The 25,419-nt window shown below is 45.2% G+C and overlaps 1 protein-coding gene across 6 annotated transcripts in view; it reads right to left on the minus strand.

The window, feature by feature from the left end:
- Positions 1-25,419, minus strand: part of RUSC2 (RUN and SH3 domain containing 2) — an 88,871-nt gene that overhangs the window by 1,972 nt on the left and 61,480 nt on the right. For 2 of the 6 annotated variants that reach the window (XM_066256813.1, XM_066256815.1), the window contains exons 2-9: positions 9,120-11,216; positions 3,648-4,283; positions 3,222-3,407; positions 2,769-2,909; positions 1,560-1,636; positions 1,176-1,350; positions 980-1,085; positions 293-339 (exon numbers count right to left, since the gene is read on the minus strand). In XM_066256813.1, the coding sequence (XP_066112910.1) occupies positions 293-339; positions 980-1,085; positions 1,176-1,350; positions 1,560-1,636; positions 2,769-2,909; positions 3,222-3,407; positions 3,648-4,283; positions 9,120-11,148 (3,397 nt within the window). In that variant the 5' untranslated portion in view covers positions 11,149-11,216. Of the gene's footprint in view, positions 1-292; positions 340-979; positions 1,086-1,175; positions 1,351-1,559; positions 1,637-2,768; positions 2,910-3,221; positions 3,408-3,647; positions 4,284-9,119; positions 11,217-22,349; positions 22,794-25,419 lie in introns of those variants that run through there. The other 4 variants (XM_066256817.1, XM_066256819.1, XM_066256814.1 and 1 more) reach the window with 3 other exon arrangements.

The following is a 25,419-nucleotide window of genomic DNA, read 5'->3' on the forward strand; positions in this document are numbered from 1 at the left end:
TTGTGCAGTGCATTGACTCCACAACCTTCAGTGGCAGTTCGGAGTTCAGAGGAGAGAGGTGCTGGTGCTTCCTGGCTTCCAGATTACCTGAGCATCCTGCTGACTGCAAGGCTCTAACACAGCTGAAGCTGGGGAAGGACTTGGCTAGAAGCACAAGCTTTGAGAATGAAAGCTTGTGTGGTTCCCCTTTCCATCTCTAGCATCTGAAAAGACAGCTGTGCCTCCCTCTTTTGAGCCTCTGAGGTCTGGCCTATATTGAGTTTGCAAGACAGGGCAAGGTTCTGGGCATTACCTTCGTGGTTATAGAGGTGATTAAACCAGAACTCCAGGGACCGGATGCTGTAGGGAGATAGGTGAAGAGAGTTGAGTCTTATGTGGACATAGCCAGATGATAAGGTACAAAGGAGACAGACACAGGGCCGACTATAGGTGAAAATCTGCCTTCTATGGAAGGGATGCTACATGGTTCATTTCATGTCACATAGTCAGTGAGGATGTAGGGAGGATGGGGGGGGGGAACATGTGATTCACAAACCAGTCATTTTTCCTAGAATGGAATCATCTTACGCAAGACCCAGGAAGTCAGGGCAGCCACTGAGTTATATTACAGAGCCAAAGGAGATGACATGGTTACCAGGTGGACTTAGGGCCAAGCAGGATTTGGAAGCAGTGCTGGAACTGAGATGATCAGGAATTATAATATACAGAGAAATAGAACCAGATTTATTTCCAAATAAGCCAGATTGTGGATTTGTAAAAGCAGACCATGTTGGTGTCAGTGCCAGAGGGTCATGAGTGTGATGGGACACCAGCGACCTACTGAGAGGCTGTAGCTAGGTGGGGAGAAGGTAAGCTTGCGCCCTGGCCACAGATCCCACAGATTACCCCCTTTCTGTCTCAGTCTAGGGAGCTGCTCCCTCAGAGGCAGCAGAGTCCGGGACAGACGGCTGCAGATCATGCTGCACCACCACACACTCACTTTAGCAGGCCGAGGATAAAGGCGTTGAAGCGCATGGTATGACTGGTGAGCTCTGGGAATTGACTGACTTTGTTGTAGAGGCCATGCAGGACCTTGGTGGACGGGCCTGGAAGGAAGCCAGAGCTGAAGGTCACGTGCCCAATCTCTGGAAACTCTAAATTCACCCTGAAATGTCCATCCTGCACCCAGCACTTACCCAGTAGTGTGGAAGCCTCAACCACACTCCACGGCATGTTCTTACGTTGCCCGATGATGACATCTAATACAAAGGCCTTGAGCCCATCTTCCAGCACAGCTTGGACCGCAGGGCACAAGTACTTCAGAACCAGGTGGCCTATATTGGGGCTGACAGAACTGTTCCCCAACTTTGCCTGTGGATGCAGTAGAGAAGTACAGGGAATCATCTGAAGTCCAACCCTGGTCCTCTTTGACCCTCTTAACCCTCATGGTGCTTCTGTTGTGATACCCATCCCTAAGTATCAATTCTGGGTTCTAGATGCAAGAAAGCAAGGGAAGGTGGCAGCACAGGGAAAGTGGAGCCAGCAAGGTAGAGCTCAGCTCTCCACAGCTTCTTGCCTACCTTCACTCCAGGATCCCGGCTTGTGCCAAAATGGGCCACAATGAGGTCCACTGCCGTGTTAACAGCTTTCACCAGCCCTGTAAGCAAGAATTTGATGTAACGGGTCCCTGAGCAAGTCCCCGGGCAACTCAGTTGGGACTGAGCCCTCAGTGGGGAGAGAGAAGGGCTACCATACACACACACTCTCGTGCTCCCTGCACGTGGGTCTCAACAAGGTAACCAGGCCCTGGCCACTTGTTATTTTGCCCAGTTCTCAAGGCTCTCCTGTTTTCACTTCCCAGCCTGGACCCACTTCAATGATTCCATCATCGAGACCCTCAAAGTCCTAACTTCCTTGCCCTCTTACTCCAATCCTGGATCAATGTATCTGTCTTTTCTACACCTAGACACTAGGCTACTGGATACTGGATAAAGTCCAGGGCCACTCACAGCGGTGACTGACAAGGGCACTAGCTCCCAGAGGGCATAGAAGTCTAACTCCTCAGCTATGCCCTTCTCAAGCCCTTGGTTCTACTTCATAGAGATTAGAGGCTATTGGTCATGAATACATTCTACTTTCCTCTCCACCCAAAAGACATAACTATATTATGTCTCTCCTCCCTCCCTCCCGCCTGCCTCCTCTCACCCCCTCTCCATCTTGGAGGGAGCTGGCTGTTCCCCTTCCTGACCAAAGTTCTTCCCTCTCCCTAAGCTCTGAATCTCTCACTCTGTCCCTGAAAGGGACTTCATCTTTCTCCCTTTTAATAGGCTCCTTCCCCCTAGCCCACAATTATGTTCAATTTCCCCCATCCTCTCACTGAGACTGCTCACTTATGGTCCCTTATCTGCTAGAATGACTCCTTGTCAGTCCGTATCTTACTAGCTGTTACCATCATGTTTACCCAAGCCGCTAGGCCTTGTAATTAAACTTCCCTCCATCAGGGCATGTGGGCATTTACTCATGACATGCCGTCTCCCTCACTGTACTTAGCTCCTGGAGGGAAGAGCCTGAAGCCTGACTCCAGAGCATCTGATAAATGACCCTTGCTCACTTGCACAAACTCATGGTACACAGTAGACTTCTCATCCCAATGTCTGTGCTCTCTAATTCCTTCCTGGCACTTGGGATTTTAAGACAGGGAAATATTCTGGAGGGCCAGGCAGCAGGGCAATAGGCACAAATAGGTCGTGACAACAGAATTCCTGGCCTGAGCTCAGGGTAATATGCACCTTTTTTCTGAAGCAGATCAATGGAAATGGCTTCTGAGTTGCCATCTGGGGACAGACAAAACTCCGCTGGAGGTTTCTCAGTCAAGGAAAAGGGATCCTGGAAGTCAGGGCAGGTCAATGATAATGGCTTCACTATTTGACCTGGAAAGAAGAGAAAAATCAATACCAAGCAACAATCTTTCCAAGGCTTACAGATCCTTTTGTGCCTTATGCCCCTGAGACATGTTCCTTTGGGACTGACCCCTTCTCCAGCCCCTCCCAGCTGTGGCAGTGCCTGCCTGGGTCCCCCTAGCCCACAATTATGTTCAATTTCCCCCATCCTCTCACTGAGACTGCTCACTTATGGTCCCTTATCTGCTAGAATGACTCCTTGTCAGTCCGTATCTTACTAGCTGTTACCATCATGTTTACCCAAGCCGCTAGGCCTTGTAACTGGGGACCTGGCCCACACACCATTCAGCCGGCAGTGCAGGTGGCCAGCAGCACTGAGGGAGCCAGGGAACTCAAAGATGGGGTTCCTTCGGGCCAGCCGAGTTTCCTGTGGCCTTCGGTCTAGGCTCCCTGACAAACCAGGTGGCCCTAGTGGGTTCTTCCTCCTGTATTCCCGCCACTTGAGTGCTTGAGGGGATAGGTGGTTGGCTGAAAGCAGAACAGATGAGTAGAAGAGACAGGCAAGAATTAGCAGGAGACAGCATTTCATAGCTACACAGTGGGCCCATGTAAAATATGAGGTTTAGGAGTTAGTGCATATTATCCACCGATGCTGGGAAATGAGATGCAAATAGTTGAACCCCTGACCCCAAGCAGGAATATAAGAAACCATTCAAAGGGGGTGAGGGATTGAAGTGTTTGAACGCAGGCAGGCTGCCGAGCTCATACCGTTACTGGGCCTCGAGGCCATGCTGCCTTCACCACCTCCCCGGGGCAGGCTCTCTGCTCGACTGAGGCTAGATCTCCAGGAGCCCAGAGGAGGCAAGATTCCTGTTCCATGGAGTCGGTACTCAGCCAAGGTCAGTATCTTCTGATCCTCCTTCTGTGGCTGCTGGGAGCTGGCAGGCTGGATAGCAGGACAGGAGAGGCTCCATGGGGGTGGGCTTTCTGTGACTGTGGCCTGCTCTGGGGGAGGGGAGCACGAAGTAGAGGCAGAAGAGTCGGTGCTGAGCCCAAAGGGGCCAGCACTCCGGATAGGGGAGTAGCTGCCCAGGGGTGATGGTCGTGAGGTTTCTGGTTCAGGCCCAGCTTTCCTGGCCCCTCTGTTGGTGGATGCCTGTGACTCCCCTGGAGCTGAGGCTGGGACTTGAGGAGTGGGGGCAGCCAGCGGGGCAGGCTGCTGGGCAGACTGCTGGGCACGGCTGCAGCCTGAGAGGCCGTAGAGTTGGGAAAGGCTGTGGAGGGCCCGGGTCTTGGCCAACTGCTTGGGGAAGTGGTGCTGGAACACGAAGGGCTGAATGGGCAATGTGGTTGGCCTCTGCTCCTTGCTGTAGCGAAGGACCGGTCGGCTCTCAGCACCACCCCCTGTGGCAACAGGGATGGAGAAGGAATCAGATGGGCAGACACTGAAACCACATGAGAGGAAGCACAGAAGCAGACCGGAGATGAAGCTCACTGGGGAAGGGGGAAGAGGTGGGCAGGACCTGGGTTGTAGGAACTGAATGGGGTAGGGGCAATCCAAGCTTGTGGAATATGACACCGCTCCCCATTTCTTTTGTATAAAACTCCTATTGTTTTTATAATACTGAACCGTTTTATATTCTTGCCTATTCACTCATTCTTCATTTTCTTTACTTCAAAGGTGAATGGATGCATCTTAAGGCTTAATTTTTTTTTATCTCATGTTACACATTCTTCCCTGTATTATTCAAATTCAGACATTCATACAGATGACTCCTGAACCCACAGCTTTAGCTCTGACCTTCCTTTGGACCTCTAGATCACTCTGCTTTAGGGTTTTACTTTCACTTAAAATTTACTATTTTAAAACAGCTCATCCATCACCTTTCTCCTGATGACTTCCATTTTTGTCAGTGGCAGAACCACCATTTTCTTTGTTTCTAAGGCCTAAAGACTTGGAGTCAGAGTCACAGATTTCCAGGGTCAAGATGTTATTTACTTCAAGCTTTCACTCATCATCTCCTATCTCCATCCCAGCAGGCACATTTCATTCTTGAGAAAATCTAACTGTAATAAAATATTTCTCTACTTGCAGTCAGAATCAGCTCCTGCCACCCCTATTTACCCCACTCATGACCCAGTCATTGGAGCCTCAAGAGTCCTATCTGTTCTCTCTACACGTTCATGTGTTCCTTCTACACGTTCATGTGTTCCCCCAAAGTGGTCTTCTTCTGTTCTTTCAGCCAATCTTCAGGTCAATGTCCCTAAAAATATGGGGCTCAGACCTAAACACAAAACTCCAGGTCACTTTGTCTTTGTGTATGGGTTATGCTTCTAATAAAACACTGTGCATACTATAAATATCTCAGTGAACACAAGGTGGTGCTATAAGCAACCACACAACCTAAAACCCTGGGTGTGGCTCACTAGCACAACTGTGTGGCTCAACTCTATGCGGTAGGAATTTCATCCTCACTTAACAGTAAGGATATTGGAAATTCAGGGAGATTAAATCATTTGCCCAAGGTCACACAACTAGGAAGTGGCAGAACTAGAATTGTGCCTAAACCAGAGTCTGACTCTGGGGCTAATGTTCTCTTTACCACATTGCATTACCCATGACATGGTATCAGGCTGGGTTTTCCCTCATCTTCTTCCATTAATTTACATCAGTGAGTCTTAAGGGGATGGTAACCACAACCCCATTAGGGAGTGTTTCACAATCATTCCCAGGGGACATTTTCAAAATGATACCCTCCTGTCATTACTGTGTCAGTGCTTAGAGAGTAACCTTTGTCATTCTCCCTTGCTCACTATACTCTAGCCATATTTCCTTTGGTCCTGAACATGCCAAGTTCATTAACATCTTTGGAGTTTCTGCACCTACTCTTCTTTCTTCCAGGAATTTTCTCATCATTTAGGCATCAGCCGAAACATCACCTTCTCAGGAAGACCTTCCCTGACTACCCCAGATCCTCTGGCAAGTGACACTCGATCTCATTACCTTGCTATTTTTTCATTTTTAGCAATTTTCCACTACCAGAAATTATCTTATTTATTTATTGTCTATTACTTCTTGTAAGGGCCCCAGAAAAGTAGTGTTTTAAAACTGTTCATTGCTGTATCTCTAGTACCTAGAACACAGCCTGGTACATAGTGGGTGCTGAATAAAGATTTGTTAAATGAATGAATCCCCACTGAACCTTTGGTGAAGGCTAGCCTCACTGCATCCAAAATCTTACCGGTTTGCTTCCTGAAATACCAATTTATTTTATCCCCTGGGGCCACTACTGCCCACAGAATAAAGTCAAACCTTCTCAGTCAGGTAGGTGAACACACTGGCCACAGATTAGGCTTCTCTCCCCTCAAACTTCCACACCTCCCATCCTCATTAACACCACTCCACTCCTCTTTAAGCACACTGCTTTTCCTGCTGGACACGTCTTCTTCCCTTCCACTTACCGTATTTCCCCATGTATAAGATGCTCCCATGTATAATATGCACCTTAATTTTGGGGCCCAAAATTAGAAAGAAAGAAAAAAAAGACAACAGGAGTGAAAAACGGGAAATACAAGTAAAGAAACTACAACCATTGTATAAGACGCACCCAGTTTTTAGACCCCAAAGTTTTCAAAAAATGGTGCGTCTTATACATGGGGAAATATGGTAAATACCACAGTTCAAGGCTGAGCAGATCCTGGCTATCAGATTAGGTCCTCCCAACCCTAGCTATATTACTTATACCCTCTATATTAAAGTGTGCTTTAATTAGACTATTCCTACTCTTTTAAAAAAACTCCCTGCTAAATTCCCAGAATAGGGTTGAGGCAGAGGAATAAGATGAGGGAAGTTGGGGGCTATTGTGGGGAGTGGGTCTCTGTTCTACCTGCAGGGAATAGAGAGTGTATGTTTTCTTGCTTTTGTATGACAGCCTTCAGAAACTGGAGTCAGAGACCACATTCACCCAAGTTTGCTCTTCTGTAGGTGACATAGCTCCAGTACCTCGATTTCTTCTTAAAATGGGAGGGTCCAGAACTTCCAGGTAAGCACTAACTCTTTCAGAGGAGTGGGGGACTATCAACTCCTCCCTTCTGAAATCTATGAATAAATCCAGTCATTTTAACTTTTTGAAAGCCCTTCAAAACTGCTGACTCATTCTGAGTTTGCAATCAAATATCCCAAATAACTCAAGTACAGCTCACACATCAAAACTTCACATTGGTCCTGGCTTTATTAGTTCTTTCCAAATTTGGTTAAGATTCTTCTGAATCTTGGTTCTGCTGCTCAGGATCTCAAAGAGATCTCAGCTTCTATAGTCATTCATGAATTCATTGAAATGTCATTCATTTTTTTTATTAATTCCCCTCCTTTTTTTTTTTAACAGAATCAAGAGCCTTGTGTAGGTCGCTGCATAATCACAATACAAAAAGCCTTATCTCATAGAAAAAACTTTTAAAGCCTCTCCTTTCATCTCTGACCAGAACTGTTCTTGCCCTCAGAATGCCAGCCCCAGGTCCCCTGTGCCTAGGCACACCCACCAGACACTGCAGTCTAAGAAGGGAGTGAATTCCAAACGACGGGCTAATCCTTGTTTTGTCTGACCCCCTGTTCCCTAGAGAACCCTCCCCCCCTTCAGTCCCCCTTGCCAAGGGCAGCTCCTTCCTCTATGTTTAGGAGCATGAAATCTTCTGCTGGACTATGTCTCCCTAATGGCAGAGATAATATTATTTCTGGTTTTTTAACCCTTTCCTTTGATTTTGATAAGAGACCCAACCTAAGGCTATAACACAGCAAATTCCCCTTTATCTCCCTTTCCCCTCCTTTATCTTCCTCTTCCTTCCATTCTCTCTGAGATCTGGCTTCTGCCCTCACCACTCCGGAATGTTGCTTTTAGGATTATCAACCCTACTCTTAGTGATTTCTCTTCAGAATGCATTTGGTTGAACCTAACTTTTTAAAATGTTACCTTCCTTTGGTTCTCATGACTTCACTCTCTCCTGCTTTTCCTTCTAGTTTCCTACCGAATTCTTCTTAGTCTCCTTTGAGGGTTGCTTTGTTCATCCTTGAATCATGTTATCCCCCAGGGCTCTGTCCTTGTTCCCTTCACAGAGCCACACATTCTCCTTGGATGCTCTCATCCACTCATAGCTTCAACCACCACTTTATTCCGATGACTCTCCCATCGTGGTGGTCTCCCGACCTCCAGGGGTCTTTTCCAATCTACCTTCCACCCAAACAACCAGTGATCTTTCTAATATGCAAACCAAAACAGGCTAAGCTGTTGTAAACAAACAAGCCACTTTCCTGATTAAAATCCTGCAGTGGTTCCATCCACATCCCACTACCGCTAACCCAATTATTAGTGGTTTCTGGAAACCATCAAGTTATTCTGTGCCTTTGTGGTTTTGTATAGACAGTCTATGAGCCCAGAAAGTTCAGCTTACAAGTCTCCACAAAGCCAGTTCTTAATTGTCTTTCTAGATTGTTCTTAATTTACTGTGTTAGCAGTCCTTCCCTGCCATTTCAGTCTGATCTAGAGACCCCCTTTCATAGACTATTACCAGACAGCACCATCTCTGCATTTTACCTTCCTGTTTCCATCCTTAGACGGAATTTCTTGAGAGCAGAGATTGACCTTCTCATCTCTCTATCACCAGCACCCACTTAACACAGAGCCTTTATAAAATCATAACTTAACTACTATAAAATAAATAAGGACAGAGCTGGCTTAGGAGGCCTAAAGGTCAAGTGTCAGGTGTCAGATACTTGGAAGAGTGGCTACCATCACTGATCAAAGCATGAACTTTACTGGCACCACCCAGTGTGGTCTGCTTGTTGGACATATCCCTTGGCTCTTAGACATACCCTTTTAAGCAGCAAATTTCTAAATGTCCAAAACTGAACTCATGCCTCATCCCTTTTCCAGTAAATCTAATTCTGTGTTTGCAGACCCTAATCACGTATCATCATCTTTCCAGTTATCCAGGCTTAGAATCACAATTTTCTAAGTGCTCCATTTCCCAGTACATCAATCTCTAAGTCCTGTCGATTTTTATCTCTTCAGTGCATTTTTAATCCTCTAACATTTTCCCCCTTTACAACTATAGGACATGCCTTGGACTAGAAAGAGAATCTGGGCTGAGGAACCTCTAGTGGTACGGATAGGTGGTTGACAGGGCCCTATCACTGAGGAGGCCATGCATACATTCTGGTATTCTCCAGCCTCTAGGGTTCCTTACCGTCAGCTCTAGCTCTCGCATCCCTCTGGGTATGGCTGTTGGCTGGGCTCCCTGAGAGAGCAGGCCCTGGATCCATCTGCGTCAGGGGGTCTTGCCCAGCAGCTCTGAGGGCAGCAGGTGACATCTCACTGGACTGGGGGCCCTGACAGACCTGGGTGGACCAGGGCTCTGGGCCAACTAAGTCCATGCCTGGCCCCAAGGGCATGGGTGGTAGGCTATGGCTACAGTGAGTACCCTCATCCAGTGGGCCCACCCTATCTTGTTGGGCTTCTTGAATGGGTGAGAACTCCTGGGAGGAGTCCCCAATGCTCACTCGAAGTGGCGGGGAGCCAGAGCCTGCAGCTTTCTTCCGGCCCTTTGCAAGCTCAGCAAAGGAGGTAACCCGCCTAGGTGGGGAGCTAGGCCCAGCCAGAGCTGTAGGGCCCTCACTCAGGCGTACTGGGCAACTCAACATGCGTTCCAGTGAGCCCAGGCGGACAGGAGGGCTGCGCTCCAGGCTGCGATCATAGCTCCGAGAGCGCTGACGTCCACTGCTAAGGTTGGGGGGTGAGGTATTAGTGTACACTTGCCCCTCAATCACAGTGGGGCCCATGGGAGCTGCAGCTTCCATGGAGGAACCCACTACTTCTTGTTGCTCTGGTTGGATTTCTGGCTTCTGGAATAGATAATACTCAGAGGGCTGGCTAGGGCCAGGGTCTGGGACAGAGCTGGGTACAGGACTTATCTTGGTGTGTTCCTCAGAGCAGCTGGTGATGGAAGAGCCAGCGGGGCTTGGGGATGATTGGGAGGACAGGTCACAGGTGACAAGTTTATAGTAATTCTGTGTGGCCACAACAAGACGGGCTTGGCTCTGGAAGCAGGCCGTGAGGTCAGCCACAGCTGGGCAGGGCTCACAGTGTGGGCGGTAGGAGTTGCAGTTGGCATCGAGCTCAGGAGATGAGGTATGAGGACAACCATAGCCCCCTTCCCTTCCTCCACTATCAGGGTGGTGGGACTCACAAGACATCTTAGACTCAGCGGGGGACGGCTGCAGGTCCAGGTAGAAGGCGCCAGGGTCTGAGTGGCTGCAGAAGGAAGAGTCACTGCAAGATTGTGGGCCAGAGTTGAGATTGGCACGGGAGTTGCCATGCATCTTGTTGTAGAGGGTGCTGAAGGTGACCAGTACACCATCTGAGCTGTTGCAGGAGGAGTCACTCACATAGCCCATGGACTGGTCAGCCGCCTCAGACTGACTGGATGTGCTACTGCAGCGGCAGTGCTGGGGTCCTGAGCCTGAGCATCCAGGGTTCCTTGGGGATTCATCTGAACTGAGCTTCCATTCCTGGTCAAAGGAAAAGCCAGAGGTATCACTGGCTCCACCTCCGCTCCCACTCCCACCAGGTCCCCCACACTCGTCCAGCTCCATGGTCTCTGTTTCCAGCTCTGGCTGGCAGCAGTGGTTAGTGCTGCACTGCTGGGTATCCAAGGTGGTCACCGGCTCCTGTTCCTGCCCCTCCACCACTCCAGCCCGACTTTGTGCTGCCCCCCATGGCCTGCCCACTCGGGGGCCAGGTGGTGGCATCTGGAAAGAGGATAGATGGAAGGTGGGTTGGCCAGCTCCATGCAGGTGGAAAGACTGCTGGGTAGCACCATCAGCAGTGCTGTCATCATATAAGTCACCAAGTCCTGGCTCAGCCACACCCTCCTGCAACAAGAAGGGATTATGTCTTTTAGGGGCCCCGGGGCCTCTTCCATCCAGACCCCTGCTCTTGGTGCTGCTGTCTGCAGACCTCGCAGACCCCCCCGGAGCAGAGTGCAGACTGCTGTACAGTAGGGAGTCAGCTTGTCCTAGGTCTTGATCAGGCTGGCTTATGCCCAGCTCGGGTGGGCAGAAGGCATTGGGTCTTGTGCTCCCACTGCCTCCACTTGCTCCTCCACAGCACTGCCTGTCTGGGACTTGGCAGTGCACTAGGGGGATGTGGTGGACGATGAGGGTCTCTCCAGTCAGCTTTGGAGGACTATCCATTCTGGAATGTTCGAACAGGGGCATCAACAGCACCAGACACTGCCCCCAGAGCCCAGTGGGGCAGAACACATTTCATCAGGAGAGCTTGGCACCTGGAAAGAGAGGGAAAGAAAGGGAAGCTAATGTCACTTCCCTGGAAGTCTGGGACATGCCCTTCCTCGTATAATTTTCAGATGGAGAAGAGCCCAAGAGGAGAAAAAACTCAGAATCAAGATGAAGCTTGATACACAGCCCGATAGGACAGGGGTATCTCAACACACTTCCTGCATCGCACAGGTGCAACTCTTGAGCTCTGCATCCATTTTAAGGTTGCCATGCATCCACCTGTGACAAAAGGTCAGCTCCTTTTTAATGCCACATATGAAGATCTCATATGGTATCTCAGGGGCAGCATTTTCTTCTCTTTCAAGGACGCTTTCCTTAGCAGTAAACAAAGAGTAATTGTATAAATAGTGACATAACTAAGAAAACGCCACTAGGGTATTCTGATACGGTGCTAGGCACTGAGGGAATACAGCTGCAGCATGGAAGTTTACATTCTATATCATGTCCTCATATCAATAAGGTATACTTTTGCAAGAAAAGTATTTTCAAGTGTGCTTTATCATTTGATCCCTATGTCATCCCAGACTTCTTTTTTCTTCCTCTAAGCCCCAGAATATTTGTCCTTCTCTGATGGCTGTGGGCTAAGGATCCTCACTCTTCCTATTACTGTATTGTAGCTTCTTTTTTACTTTTTCATTGAATTTACTGTGGTGACATTGGTTAATAAAATTATATAGGTTTCAAGTGTACAATTCTATGCTACATCATTTGTACACTGCATGTGTGTTCACCGCCCCAGGTCAAGTCTCTGTCCGTCATTTGTCCCCCTGTACCCTCTTCTACCTCCTCCCACCCCCTTTTCCCTCTGGTAATCGTCAAACTGTTGTTTGTCTATGAGAGATTTTTTTTTTTTTGAGAGAGAGAAAGGGAGAGGAGGAAGAGAGAGAGAGAGAGAGAGAGAAGCATCAATTCATTGTTTCACTTATACTGCTCACAAAAATAGGCGGTATTTAATAATGAATATGAAGTGATAAAAAACAGAAGCATTTGATTTTTTTTTATTAAACAAGAACATCAGAAAAGCAAACGACAAGTCAAAGAAAGTTGTTCAATTATACAAATGAAATGCAAAACCAACTTTTATTTCATTGGTGAAAATGCCCTATACAAAAGGCTGGAAGTATTGGAGTATCTGCATGTTCTCTGATCCCCTAATTTTTATGAGCAGTGTAGTTGTGCCATTGATTGCTTCTCATACGTGCACTGACTGGGGCTCAAACCAGTGACCTAGAGGGTTGAGCAGGTGCACTCGGTATCAAATCAGCACCCTCATGATCGAACCTGTGACCCCAGGATCAAACCAACAATGTTGGCACCCTGAGATGACATTCTACCCACTGCCCCACCAGCCAGGAGCTTCTTGAAGGCAGAGACCGAGGTGGGCATTAGAGTGACTGCAAGTATGGCTGATGCCAACTTCTTCCTTCTCAGTGGAGACGGGTCTATTTATATTTCCTTTCTATCATTTCAGCACATCATATAAGGCCTGGTAAACATAAGAGGCACAATACATCCCTAGTATTTGTCTAGCTCAGGGTACAGATCTTCTGAAGTGTCCAAATTCTGTTCAGTTTTAGCTTAGACCTTTCTCTAAGGGGTCCTATAGAAAGTCTCTCCCCACTTTTACCTCTGATAGGCTGGAGTTCTCTCTTGGTCAAAGTCTCCTCGCTCCAAGTCTACAGAGTCCATTCTGAACTCCTCTGGTCTCTTGGCAAGACTGGCAGAATGGCCTTTCCAAGTTCTAGTCTCCTGAGCTACCAAGTTCAGATCCTAACAGTCTTTACTTGCTCAGACTCCTCATATCCAATTTCTCCTAATTTATTCATTTCTCTTCCTTTTTTATTCCTGTTGTCTTCCTTTCATTCACCGTGAGTCTAAATCCCCCATTGCCTAAGTTCTCCATCATTTAGTTGATTCTTAATAACACCAACTTTTTAAAAACTTAACTTTTTTTTTCTTTTTAGTGAGAGACAGAAGGAGTGAGAGGGGGATAGACAGACAGGAAGGGAGAAAGGTAAGAAGTATCAACTCGTAGTTGCAGCACTTGAGTTGTTCATTGATCTCTTTCTCATATGTGCCTTGATGGGGGTGGGGTGGGGGCTCCAGTTGAGCCAGTGACCCCTTACTCAAGCCAGCAACCTTGGGCTCAAGCCAGTGACCTTCCAAGCCAGTGACCTTTGGGCTCAAGTCAGTAACCTGGGGGTTTTGAAACTGGGTCCTTAGTGTCCCAAGTCGACACTCTATCCTCTGTGCCACCACATGGTCAGGCAAAAGAATGAACTCATTTAGATCACAGGATTACAGCTCTTCAAATGGAGTACAGTAAAGAGCTATGGAAGTTCATGCTCAAGGACATGAACAGGTAATACATAAAATTCAAAATTCAAATGGCTACTAAGTACTTGTATGAGGAACACAGTATTAAAATATAACTATGTATGTTATGTTAAATTACCTCAGAATTAAAAAGCAAGTATTTATCATCTTCTTCCTTTCCTTTTTTAAGAGGAAGCTTCCTTTGTTGGGCTTCCAAGCCTTTGTGTTTTGACTGGGGTAGTGAGCAGATACGGAGAAAGGCAGAAACTAGAGGGGCTAATCTGAGCTATAAGATTAAGAGTTGTAGAAGAAAACATGGGACTAAATTTCTGTTATCATGGATTGGGTGATGGTTTCTTAGACATGACACCAAAAATAGAAGTGACATATGAGAAAATAAGTAAGGTGAACTCCATGAAAATTAAAAACCTTTGTGCCTCAAAGGACACCATCAAGAAAGTGAAAAAACACACAGAATTGGAGAAAGTATTTGCAAATCATATATCTGATACGAGATTGTTAATCAGAAGTCTTACAGATTCAACAATAAAATGATATATAACCCAACTAAAAACTGAGCAAAGAACTTGAATAGATATTTCTCCAAAGAAGACCTACAAATGGTCAATAAGCACATGAAAAGATATTCAACATTATTAGTGATTAGAGAAATAAAAATCACAATGAACCTGACCAGGCGGTGGTGCAGTGGATATAGAGCGTAGGACTGTGACGCAGAGAACCCAGGTTTGAAACCCCGAGGTTGCCTGCTTGAGCACAGAGTCGCTGGCTTGCGCATGGGATCATAGACAATAACCCCATGGTCACTGGCTTGAGCCCAAAGGTCGCTGGCTTGAAGCCCAAGGTCTCTGGCTTGAGCAAGGTGTCACTCACTCTGCTATAGTGTCTTCCCTTACCCCCCTCCCCCAATCAAGGCACATATAAGAAAGCAATCAGTGAACAACTGAGGTGCCGCAACAAAGACTTGAAGCTTCTCATCTCTCTCCTTCCTGTCTGTCCCTATCTATCCCTTTCTCTCTCTGTCACACACACACAGACACACACATAGCTACACACACACACACACACACACAACACAATCACAATGAGATACCACTCTACCTCCACTATGTTAGCTAAGATAAAAGATAATAACAAGTGTTGGTGAGGATGTGGAGAAATTAGAATCCTCAAACATTGCTGCAGGCAATGTAAAAATGGTGTCTCCACTTTGAAAAAAGAGTCTGGCAGTTCCTCAAAATGTTAAATATAAAGTTACTATATGAGCCAGCAATTCTACTCCTAGATATATATCCAAGAGTATGAAAAAATATGTTTGTACAAAAGCTTATACACAAATATTCATAGCAGCATTATGCACAGTAGCCAACAAAATAGGAAAAATACAAATGTCCATCAACTGATGAATGGGTGAACATAATATATAGCTCAGGGGTCGGGAACCTATGGTGCACGAGCCAGATGTGGTTCTTTTGATGGCTGCATCTGGCTCACAGACAAATCTTTTCTTTTTTTTTTCCTTATACAGAGACAGAGAGAGTCAGAGAGAGGGAGAGACAGGGACAGACAGATAGGAACGGAGAGATGAGAAGCATCAATCATTAGTTTCTCGTTGTGCGTTGCAACACCTTAGTTGTTCATTGATTGCTTTCTCATATGTGCCTTGACAGCCGGCCTTCAGCAGACCGAGTAACCCCTTGCTTGAGCCAGCGACCTTGGGGTCAAGCTGGTGAGCTTTTTGCTCAAACCAGATGAACCCACGCTCAAGCTGGCGACCTTGGGGTCTCGAACCTGGGTCTTTCGCATCCCAGTCCGACGCTTTACCCACTGCGCCACCACCTGGTCAGGCCTCACAGACAAATCTTTAATAAAAAAAAAATAGTAACTTTAAAAATATAAAACATTCTCATGTATTACAATCCATTCATTTCCTACCACTCATGTTCATGGTTGCTGGTGGCTGGAGCCAATCACAGCTCTCCTCCGGGACAACACCAAATTTTTATTAGATAATGCATAATGTACACAGGTCATTGTATGACTCTCATGAAATTACATTTTAAAATATGTGGCGTTTATGGTCTCTTAGCCAAAAAGGTTCCCGACCCCTGGTATAGCCTGACTGGTGGCAGTGCAGTGGATAGAACATCGACCTGGGATGCTGAGGACCCAAGTTCGAAACCCTGAGGTTGCCAGCTTGAGTGCAGGCTTACCAGCTTGAGCACGGGCTCACCAGCTTGAGCGCAGGGTCACCAGCTTGCACGTGGGATCATGGATAGGATCCCATGGTCACTGGCTTGAAGCCCAAGGTCACTGGGTTGAGCAAGGGGTCATGGCTTGGCTGGAGACCCCTAGTCTAGGCATGTATGAGAAGCAATCAATGAACACCTATAGTGCCACAACTGTGAATTGATGCTTCTCATCTCTCTCCCTTTCTCTCTCTCTCTCTCTTTCTCACAAAAATATAATGGTATACACACGTAACAATATTATTTAGCAATAAAAGGAATGAAATACTAATATAGGCTAAAACATGAATGAACCTCAAAATGGCAAGTGAAAGAAGCTAGTCATAAAGGCCTCTGTATGATGTTGTATGAATCCATTTACACGAAACATCCAGAATGTAGATTAGTGGTTACCAGGGACTGGGATACTGGGATGGGTAGTGACTGCAAATGGTATGGAGGTTCTTTTTGGGGTGAAGCAAATGTTCTGAAATCAGACAGTGGTGGCGGTTAAACAAGTCTGTGAATAAAATAAAAACTGGAATTTTATGATATTTCATATCTCAATTTTATAAAAGGGTGAATTTTATGGCATGTGAGTTATACCTTAATAAAGCTGAAGTGAGGCCTGACCTGTGGTGGCACAGTGGATAAAACACTGACCTGGAATGCTGAGGTCGCTGATCCAAAACCCCAGGCTTGCCTGGTCAAGGCACATACAAGAAGTAACTACAGTGGTCCCGTCTATCACGGGGTTAGGTTCCAGAACCCCACCGCAATAGGCAAAAATCCACGAAGTAGCAACCTTATATTTATTTTATTATTTATATATATTTTAAGGCTTTATAAACCCTCCCCACACTGTTATTAACCTTTCCCACACTCTTATAAACACTTTCTATGCTTTTAAACACTTTCTACACTCTTAAACCTAAGTAATTTTAACAACATATAAAATTCTATATGGGTACTAACCGGTGATTATAAAACTTGAATGATGAAGAAGATGATGATTTATATCCTTTTAATATGTTTTAATTAGTATTTTTTGGTTTTTATATTGTTTTCAATTTTTAAGCTAGAAAATGCTTGTTTTACTGCAAAAATAATTCAAATAAATATATAAAAATACCTATATACCACAAAATCCCACAATATAGCAAAAAAACCCCATAATACAAAATTAGATATATACAATTTAAAAATCTGCGATATAGTGAGACAGCAGAAAGTGAACCGCAATATGGCGAGGGACAACTGTACTCCAAGTTGATGCTTCCCTCTTCTCCCCACCCCTTTCTCTCTCTCTCTCTCTCTCTCTGCTCCCTAAAATCAGTAAATAAAATCTTAAAAAAAAACCTGAGGTGAGGAAGAGGAAGAGGGGAGGATACTGGGCATTTGGTGAGAATGAGAAAAGAAGGAACAGTGCCTTAAATTGTGGGATTTTGTCTAGAGAGATAAAGTGGATTTTGGAAGGTTTAGCTATGAGGATAATTTTCCCTTCACTCCTTTTATCTTTTCTATTCCTTCACCAAGAAAACTTTGGGCTCAAATACATATGCCACAACTATAACAAAGTTCAAAACACCCTTAAATTCCAATAATAATTATTTTAAAATGTACAGAACAGAGTATCATTAAAATAATGTTGTGTTGCCTGACCAGGCGGTGGTGCAGTGGATGAAGCGTCAGACTGGGACATGGAGGACCCAGGTTTGAGATCTCGAGGTCACCAGCTTGAGTGCAGGCTCATCTAGTTTGAGCAAAGCTCACCAGCTTGAGCCCAAAGGTCGTTGGCTTGAGCAAGGGGTCACTCGCTCTGCTGTATCCCTCTGGTCAAGGCACATATGAGAAAGCAATTAATGAACAACTAAGGCAGGTAGTTGAATTGATGCTTATCTCTCTCCCTTCCTGTCTATCTGTCTCTATCTGTCTCTCTCTCTGACTCTGTCACACACACACAAAAATAATAGTTGTGTTAATATAATTATTGATTTGGGAAAATGTTCACAAAATATTAAGTGAAAATAGCAGATTAAAAACAGTATGACACAATTTTTGTAAATAAATATGTCTATATCTGTCTTAATTAGTTCAGGCTGCTACAACAAAGTACCTCAGACTGGGTGGCTTATAAAAGGCAGACATTTGTTTCTCACAGTTCTGGCTCCTGGGAAGTCCAAGACCAAGGTGCCAGTATGGGTGCACTTTGGTGAAAGCCCTCTTTCTGGTACACAGCTGGCACCTTCTTGCTCTGTCCTCACAGGGCATAAGGGAGAAGGGATCTCCTTGGAGCCTGCTTTATAAGGGCACTAATTCCATTCATGAGGGCTATGCCCTTATGATCTAACCACCTCCCAAAGGCCCCCTTCTTACTATCATTACTTTTGGGGGTTAGGATTCAACATATGATTCTGGGGGACACAAACATTCAGACGATAGTGATATGCATGGAAGAAAATTCAAAAGCATATACAATAAATGTTAACAGTGCTTATCTCAATTGAGTGATTTTGGATTACAGGGGGTCCTTTGGTTACGACAGTCTCAGCATATGACGTTTCGAGTTTACAATTCTCACTTCCATAAAAACTTAAAAAAAAACTCGAGATGTGAGTGTTTCGGCTTACACCATTAGCCTCATACTTATGAACTACGTGGGTGAACTAATCTGGTTGCACACAGCGCAACAATACGCAGGAACTTGGCATATGAGTGAGGGAGTTGGTGTTCTCCAGTACACTTACCTATGCCATTTTGGACTGTTAAAAGTGCAAGTGTTCTGTTTGTGTTAGGGTGTTTTGACTTACACCAAAATTCAGGTTATGTCACTGTTGTAGGAATGGAACTGTATCATAACCCAAGGACCCCTGTATTTTTTATTTTATTCTTTTATTTCGTCTGTGTTTTCTAATCTATATATGGTAAATACCCATATATATAATTGGTAAATTATATATGGTAAATACCCATATATAATTTAAAGATTTTTTCTTTAAACACCACAGATACTGTGGCTCAGGAGTTTGAGAGGGGTCTTCCCCTTCATATGGTACTAGGTTTCCCTAGTATCCAGGCCATAATCCAGGGTCTGGACTAAAAAGGAACATGGAGAACTTTCTTGGACATGGAGCAGTAATTTGGGCATACCTATGAGCAACAGCTATCACTTGATCTTCAGTGAATCCCTCCCCCCTTTATTTTTATTCATTTATCTATTTATTTAGTTTATTGGTTCACATTGGTTCACAAAACCATACAGGTTCAAGTGTACAAGTCAATGAAATACCATCTGCACACTGCATCATGCACCCTCTGTCCCAAGCAAAGTCTCTTTCTATCCCCGTTTTCCCCACTCTGCCCACTCCGCCTCATCCCCACTCTCTTTTCCCGCTATTGCCACACTGTTGTCTGTGTCTATGTATATATGTTTTTTGGCTAATCCCTTTTAAGGTACCATTTTCAAGAAGCATTCACAAGTGTACACACATAAGAATTTATGATTCTGACCCACAAAACTATTACTGGATCATACATACATTAAAATGGAAAAACATAGTGAGTGGCACACAGAGTCTAGATCAGGGGTTGGGAACCTATGGCTCGTGAGCCAGATATGGCTCTTTTGATGGCTGCATCTGGCTCACAGACAAATCTTTAATAAAAAAATAATAACGTTAAAAATATAAAACATTCTCATGTATTACAATCCATTCATTTTCTACCACTTATGTTCATGGCTGCGGGTGGCTGGAGCCAATCACAGCTGTCTTTTGGGACAAAACCCAATTTTTATTGGATAATGCCTAACGTACATGGGTTGTTGTATGGCTCTCACAGAATTACATTTTAAAATATGTGGCGTTCAGGCTCTCTCAGCCAAAAAGGTTCCTGACCCCTGGTCTAGATAGAAAGCTGATTCTCTCAACCAGGGATAAAGTACAATGAATATGAGAAGTGATGAAGAACCTTTGGCTGGAGGGCTCTGACAGTAGTATCATAATGTTACATTTACATATCTGTCCCCCAGAATAGAGCGTAGTTCCTTGAGGTAAAAAACTGTGATATAATTAACTCTGTGTCCCTAGAACCTATACATAGTGCTTGAAACATACTAGGCACTTGGTTATTTGTTGACTCCTATTTTACCCATTTAAAAATTAACTTGTCTTTTTTTAAAATTGAATTTAAGAGTGTTTTTATTTATTATTTATTCTGTGACATTTTTGGCTTTTCTTTTTACATTTTGGCTTTTAAATTTTTATTAATTAATTTTTAAAATATTTATTTTATTGATTTTAGAGAGAAGACAGGAGAGAGCGAGAGGAACATCTATCTATTCCTGTGTGTGCCCTGACCAGGGATCAAACCTGAACCCGCAACCCTGGTATATTGGAATAATATTCCAACCAACTGAGCTATCCGGCTGGGGCAAGAGTTGTTTATTTATTCTAGGTACAGATCTTTTGTTGGGCATATGTCATTAGAATATTTTCTCTTACTCTGTGGCTTTGCCAATTTGTTTTCTTAATGGTATTTTTTTTAAATAGAAGTTTTTAATTTTATGAAGTTCTAGTTATCTTTTTTCTTTTAAAGTTAAAGCTTTCTATGTCTTATCTAAGAAATCTTTGCTTATCCCAAGACCATAGAAAATTTCCCGTTTTTTCCTAAAAGTTGTATAATTTTAGCTTTTCATTTGGGTTGTATGAAATCCTGTTTTAAGTAAAAAGATCTTTCACTGGTTCACTTCATTTTATTTTATATTTTTGTATCTCAGGGATCTTATTCCTTCCTGATCTCCACACAAGGGCCACAGTATGTCTGTCAATCATCCCTCCGCAGACAACTCTAGTTCAGCCAACTAAGGTGAAGTTCTGTAGGCATCTCATGAGATTTTGTATTCATACCTTCCCGTACTCCCAAACTTTCACATGTACTTTTTATGTATGGCATCTTACTGATCCTCACAACTCACCAAAGTGAGCAGAATAAGATCGACACCCAGAAAAATAATATGGTTTTCCTAAGATCACTCAGTAAATAAGTGACAGAATTAAGATAGGGCTCAGGAATCCTAACTTTTGACCTTTCATGATCAGTTAAGAATGGGATGACGATTTCAAACACCAAAGAGCACCTCTGGCAAAAGCATATCTCTCCGACTTCTTTCCTGGGAATGTCGTTTGTTCCAGAATGACAAGTTTAGTACTGTGGCCCTTGAACTTTAACAAAGGTGACAAAACAAGGAGGTAGAAGCGCTCTTTTCAGAGTTGTGCATAATTTGCATTACCCTCCTTTTTTTGTCTCAATCTACTGTCCTTTTCGTATTACTGCCCCATGCTCTAATAACACTCTTCAATCCTACCTCTTGCCCTAATTCCCAGCCCTCATGCCCTATTCTATTCAGCCTTCAAAAATCCTTCCCCTGCTCTGTAGTTCACATTTCGCAGTGCTTCCTGGGAACTAACATCTTCCTACAACTTCCTAGGATATTTTCCCCCAACCACACATTTGTACATAGAACTATAGATTCCTATTAGCATATGTCTTTGAATCTTCCACCAAGGTGGTCAAAGGAAATGGGAACTTAAGGAACTCTTTCTCTCTGCTCAGCAATAGGGTTACTCTGGGCAGGAAAATGTTCTGAACTCCAGAAGAAAGATTTCCCCTGTCTTTGGTCATCAGTGTCTTTCTGCCAGTCAATAGAACCCCTTGCCTCTTTTTTTGGCCTCTTAAAGTGGGGTGGGGCAGACTCAGTTGCTATTCTCTAGCAATATGACCTTGACCTGAGGCCCCAGAGGAGCCTCACTCCGCTGGACTGATAGTCTTTCACCTGCCAGGGTCCTCTCTTAGGCAGGACTGGAGGGAAGAGAGTGGGAGAGTGAATTCAAAAGTATCAGCTTATGCTTAGGTCTCTTCTAAAGAAGAGACTTAGAGATCTAAGTCTGTATAAGAAGACTAATTATAACAGGTCAGGTGCTCTAGGCATTACAATGACTGCTTCCTGCTCCCTCCCTTCATACTGTAGAGCCTCTTGGTGAACATTCTTACTCCATCCATCCTTACACCTCTAGGTGGCTCCTGTAGTATCAGAAGATACAGTAAGTGTGTCTATAGATGTGTATATATGTGGAGGGAAAGGATGGGCTGGATGCTTCCCAGCCCTTTCTCTTGAAAGCAGCACAGATCCCTTCTTGTTCTCCATCATAAACTTACAATAGCTTTAGGGGTGTCTCCTCCCATTAAGCCTTTGTTTCTAGATCTGACCCCTTCAACCCTGACCCATACTAGCAGCTTCATTAGAAATGCCCAGAAAGGAAGGAGGGGCTCTTCTACTTGACAATAATAATAACAATAATAATAAAGCCCAAGTCTCTGCTTTTACCCATCTCTACACCACAGTCCAAATATGCATGGATGAGCTTGTCTAATGCTCTCCTGTTCGCTCTCTTTAGGAAAAACAAAGCCAACCCTCATTAGGGTCCAAATGTGCTGATCGGTCGGTTATCCTAGCGTCAGTGCCCTGCCCCTCCCCCAGCTCCCGCTGAGCCATACCTCTGTGCGGAGCCTTGAGCTGAACCCGTAGGCTTCTGTTCCTTTTGCACTCCAACCACGCTCTACCTTGACAGTTCCAGCTGAGGCACTGTTCCACGGGAACACACAGGGGGAATCGGGCCGATTTCCTAAGATCTGATTTCTGCTAATACAATGGCATCGTTGCTAATGCAGGGAGGCTGCGCAATCCCAGCCCCAGTATCCTTGCTGCTGCTGCCGCTGGTGCTGCGGTGACGTTGCTGCTGAGGGAAGGGGGAAGGGAAAGGAGCAGGCATGCCCACAGTACAGCCGCTCAGCCTCCCTCCCTGTCAGTTCCCGAGGGCCTTTGGACTAGGGAAGGAGGAGGGTAGAGAAAAGAGACAGCCTCCGAGGGTAGCCGGTGCTGCAAGATGAAAACTCTCAAGGCAGCAAAGGAAATCAGGGAGAGCACTGGACCTAGCTCCTCTCTTGTCCTTAAAGAGTCTCAGGAAAAGGTCTGGGCAGAGGCTTAGAGCTTCCTTCCTTCCTTAGGCCCCTCCTTTTAGATCAGAGCCAAAAACCTCTCCCTCCTCTTTTTGCCCACTCTGAATGACTTCTTGTTTTCCAGCTTTTTCCTTTCACTAGAATCCCAGACTAGCCTCAGGGTGGAGCCGCCAGCCTGGGAGGGGGTTCTTGAAGCCCTAAAGGGAGGCTTCAGGGACCAGCAGTAACCCCAAGTTCAGTCTTTACGGAAGCCCATCTAGACGTAGCACTAGGCTTTCCAGGGTGTGCCTCTTCTGAGAAATGGGGTCTGTTTCAGAAAAAAGAGGCTGGGCCACAGGCAGACTTCTATATAGAGGGAAGCAGTGAGCCTTAGGACCAAATTGGTGGCAGGCCCCTTTCCTAACACCGGGTCCAATTCAGTTCCTGTATCTTCTGAGGGTCTGCTAATGTAACTAGAGTAGAACCTTCCCCTCTCACATCAATTTTTGGTCAGTGCTGAGTAGGGCCCAGCTGGGTCCTTGGGGAGACAGAATCTATTTGGTCAGGCCATGGGGGTGGGAGGCCTATTTTTAGGGAAAGGAAAGCTAAAAAAAAAAAAGGAAATGGTCTCCCTTAGGCCAGAAAAAAAATCTGTTCTGCCTGTAGACCTACAGAGCCCCCCACTCCTTCCCTGCTTCCCTCTCCTCAGGTTCTAGGCCAGTTTTGTGGGAATTAGTAAATAGCAGAGAAGCCACAGCCAGAGCAAGTTGTACAGTAAGTAGCAATATGTCCCTGTTCACTTCATGCCACTGCCCCCTGCTGTCACCCTTGAACAAAGAGATGGTCTCAAGCTGGGCTTGGCCCCTAAGCACTAGCCCTGCCTAGGGCTCCTCTCTCAGTGTTGATGACCGTCTGGACGCCACAGCCAAGCCCTTGGAGCTCAGGTCCCTAGGAAAAAGGCTTGGGTCCACTGGCCAGGAACATAGCAGCCACCACACAGGATCCAGAAGAGATATAGTTTCTCTCCCCTTATTGGTCTTTCTATTCCCTATGGAACCCATGTGCTCACTCATGATATGCTGAGATAAGCTGAATTGTAGAGAGAAGAGAAGTGGCTAAAATGCAAAAACCTATCAAACTTTGACTGGTTGAGGTGCCACGGACCCTTGATCCTACACAGCAGGAAACAGGAAGGGAAGGAGAGAGGGAGGCTGCTGTTCATAAAACTAACCATAAGAGATTCTTACAGAATCTAAAAGGAGCAGAAATGGTGTCACTGTACCTCCCTCTCCCCTAGCTGATACAGGCCTCAAAGGGGTTTAGATAAGCAGCTGTAGATTAGGGCAAAGTCAATTTCCATGACCAAGTGCTTGGAGTTGTAGCTTCCTATTATAAGAGCTCTGTGCCCAGGATCTCTGTCCCTGAAATTTCTGTGAGGCTAAGTCATGCATTGCACTGGAGAGCCACTACTTATGAAATATTTCCAGTTGCCTGTCTAAAAGGCGGCAGCTCTCATATTTCCAGTGCTTGGCTTACTTCACTATATCACAGACCACATCATTACCTACTTTCTACCCACTATTGCCAAGCTCTACAGGGCTTCTGATAAAAGATCAAATCATTTTCTGGCTAGAAACAAAATACAAATACTGTCACATTATAAACCTCAACTGCCTCTTAACTAGTCTTCTCATCTGCAATTTACCTTCTAGAACTGCCAGATTCATTTCCTCAAAGCACCTACTTTCTTCAATATGTCCATCCTCCTGTCCCTTTTAATGGTTTCTCATTACCTAGAGAATCAAGTTTAAACTCATTTTGGCTTTCAAGCTCCTCAAGTATAGCTCTGCATGCCCTCTCCACCCAACCTTACTTCCCACACCCAATCATGTAGTCCTTCAAACCTGTTTCATAAAGTTCATTTCTATTCTGCTGCCTTTGTTCAGATTCTCCCGCCCGTTATACTTGGCTATACTTAAAATCAGCCAAATCCTACAGGCCCACATCCACTTATCCATCAGATCTTCACTAATCACCCCAAGCCAGAAATGATCTGTCTTTTGAACCCATGGCTATAAGTTGCTGATTTTAGAGACAAGAAGAAAATCCCATAAAAATCAGGGGATCAATATAGCATTGCCAATTTCTTATACTGCCAAGTAGCATCATTAAACAAAAAAACCCAAAACAAAACAAAAAAACTTAGGCCCTGCTGAGGTATCAGAAGATAGAGCATTATCCCAGTATGCAAAGGTTGTGGGTTCGACCCCTGGTCAGGACACCAGAGGTGGATTTAACAGTGGGCACACTGGGAGTGTGCCCTGGGCTCTGACTTCTGAAGGGCCCTGCAAAACCCCAACTTTACACTTTCTTTTAATGACATCAAATTTGGTTCCATATGTGCAATTTTAACATTAACAGTACATAATATTTTTTATTTATTTAAAAATATGGGGCCCTGGCCGGTTGGCTCAGTGGTAGAGTATCAGCCTGGCATGTGGAAGTCCTGGGTTCAATTACCAACCAGGGCACACAGGAGAAGCACCCATCTGCTTCTCTACCCCTCCCCCTCTACTTTCTCTCTGTCTCTCTCTTCCCCTCCCACAGCCAAAGCTCTATTGGAGCAAAG

Source organism: Saccopteryx bilineata, chromosome 2, assembly GCF_036850765.1.
Source record: "Saccopteryx bilineata isolate mSacBil1 chromosome 2, mSacBil1_pri_phased_curated, whole genome shotgun sequence".
Lineage (NCBI taxonomy): Eukaryota > Metazoa > Chordata > Mammalia > Chiroptera > Emballonuridae > Saccopteryx > Saccopteryx bilineata.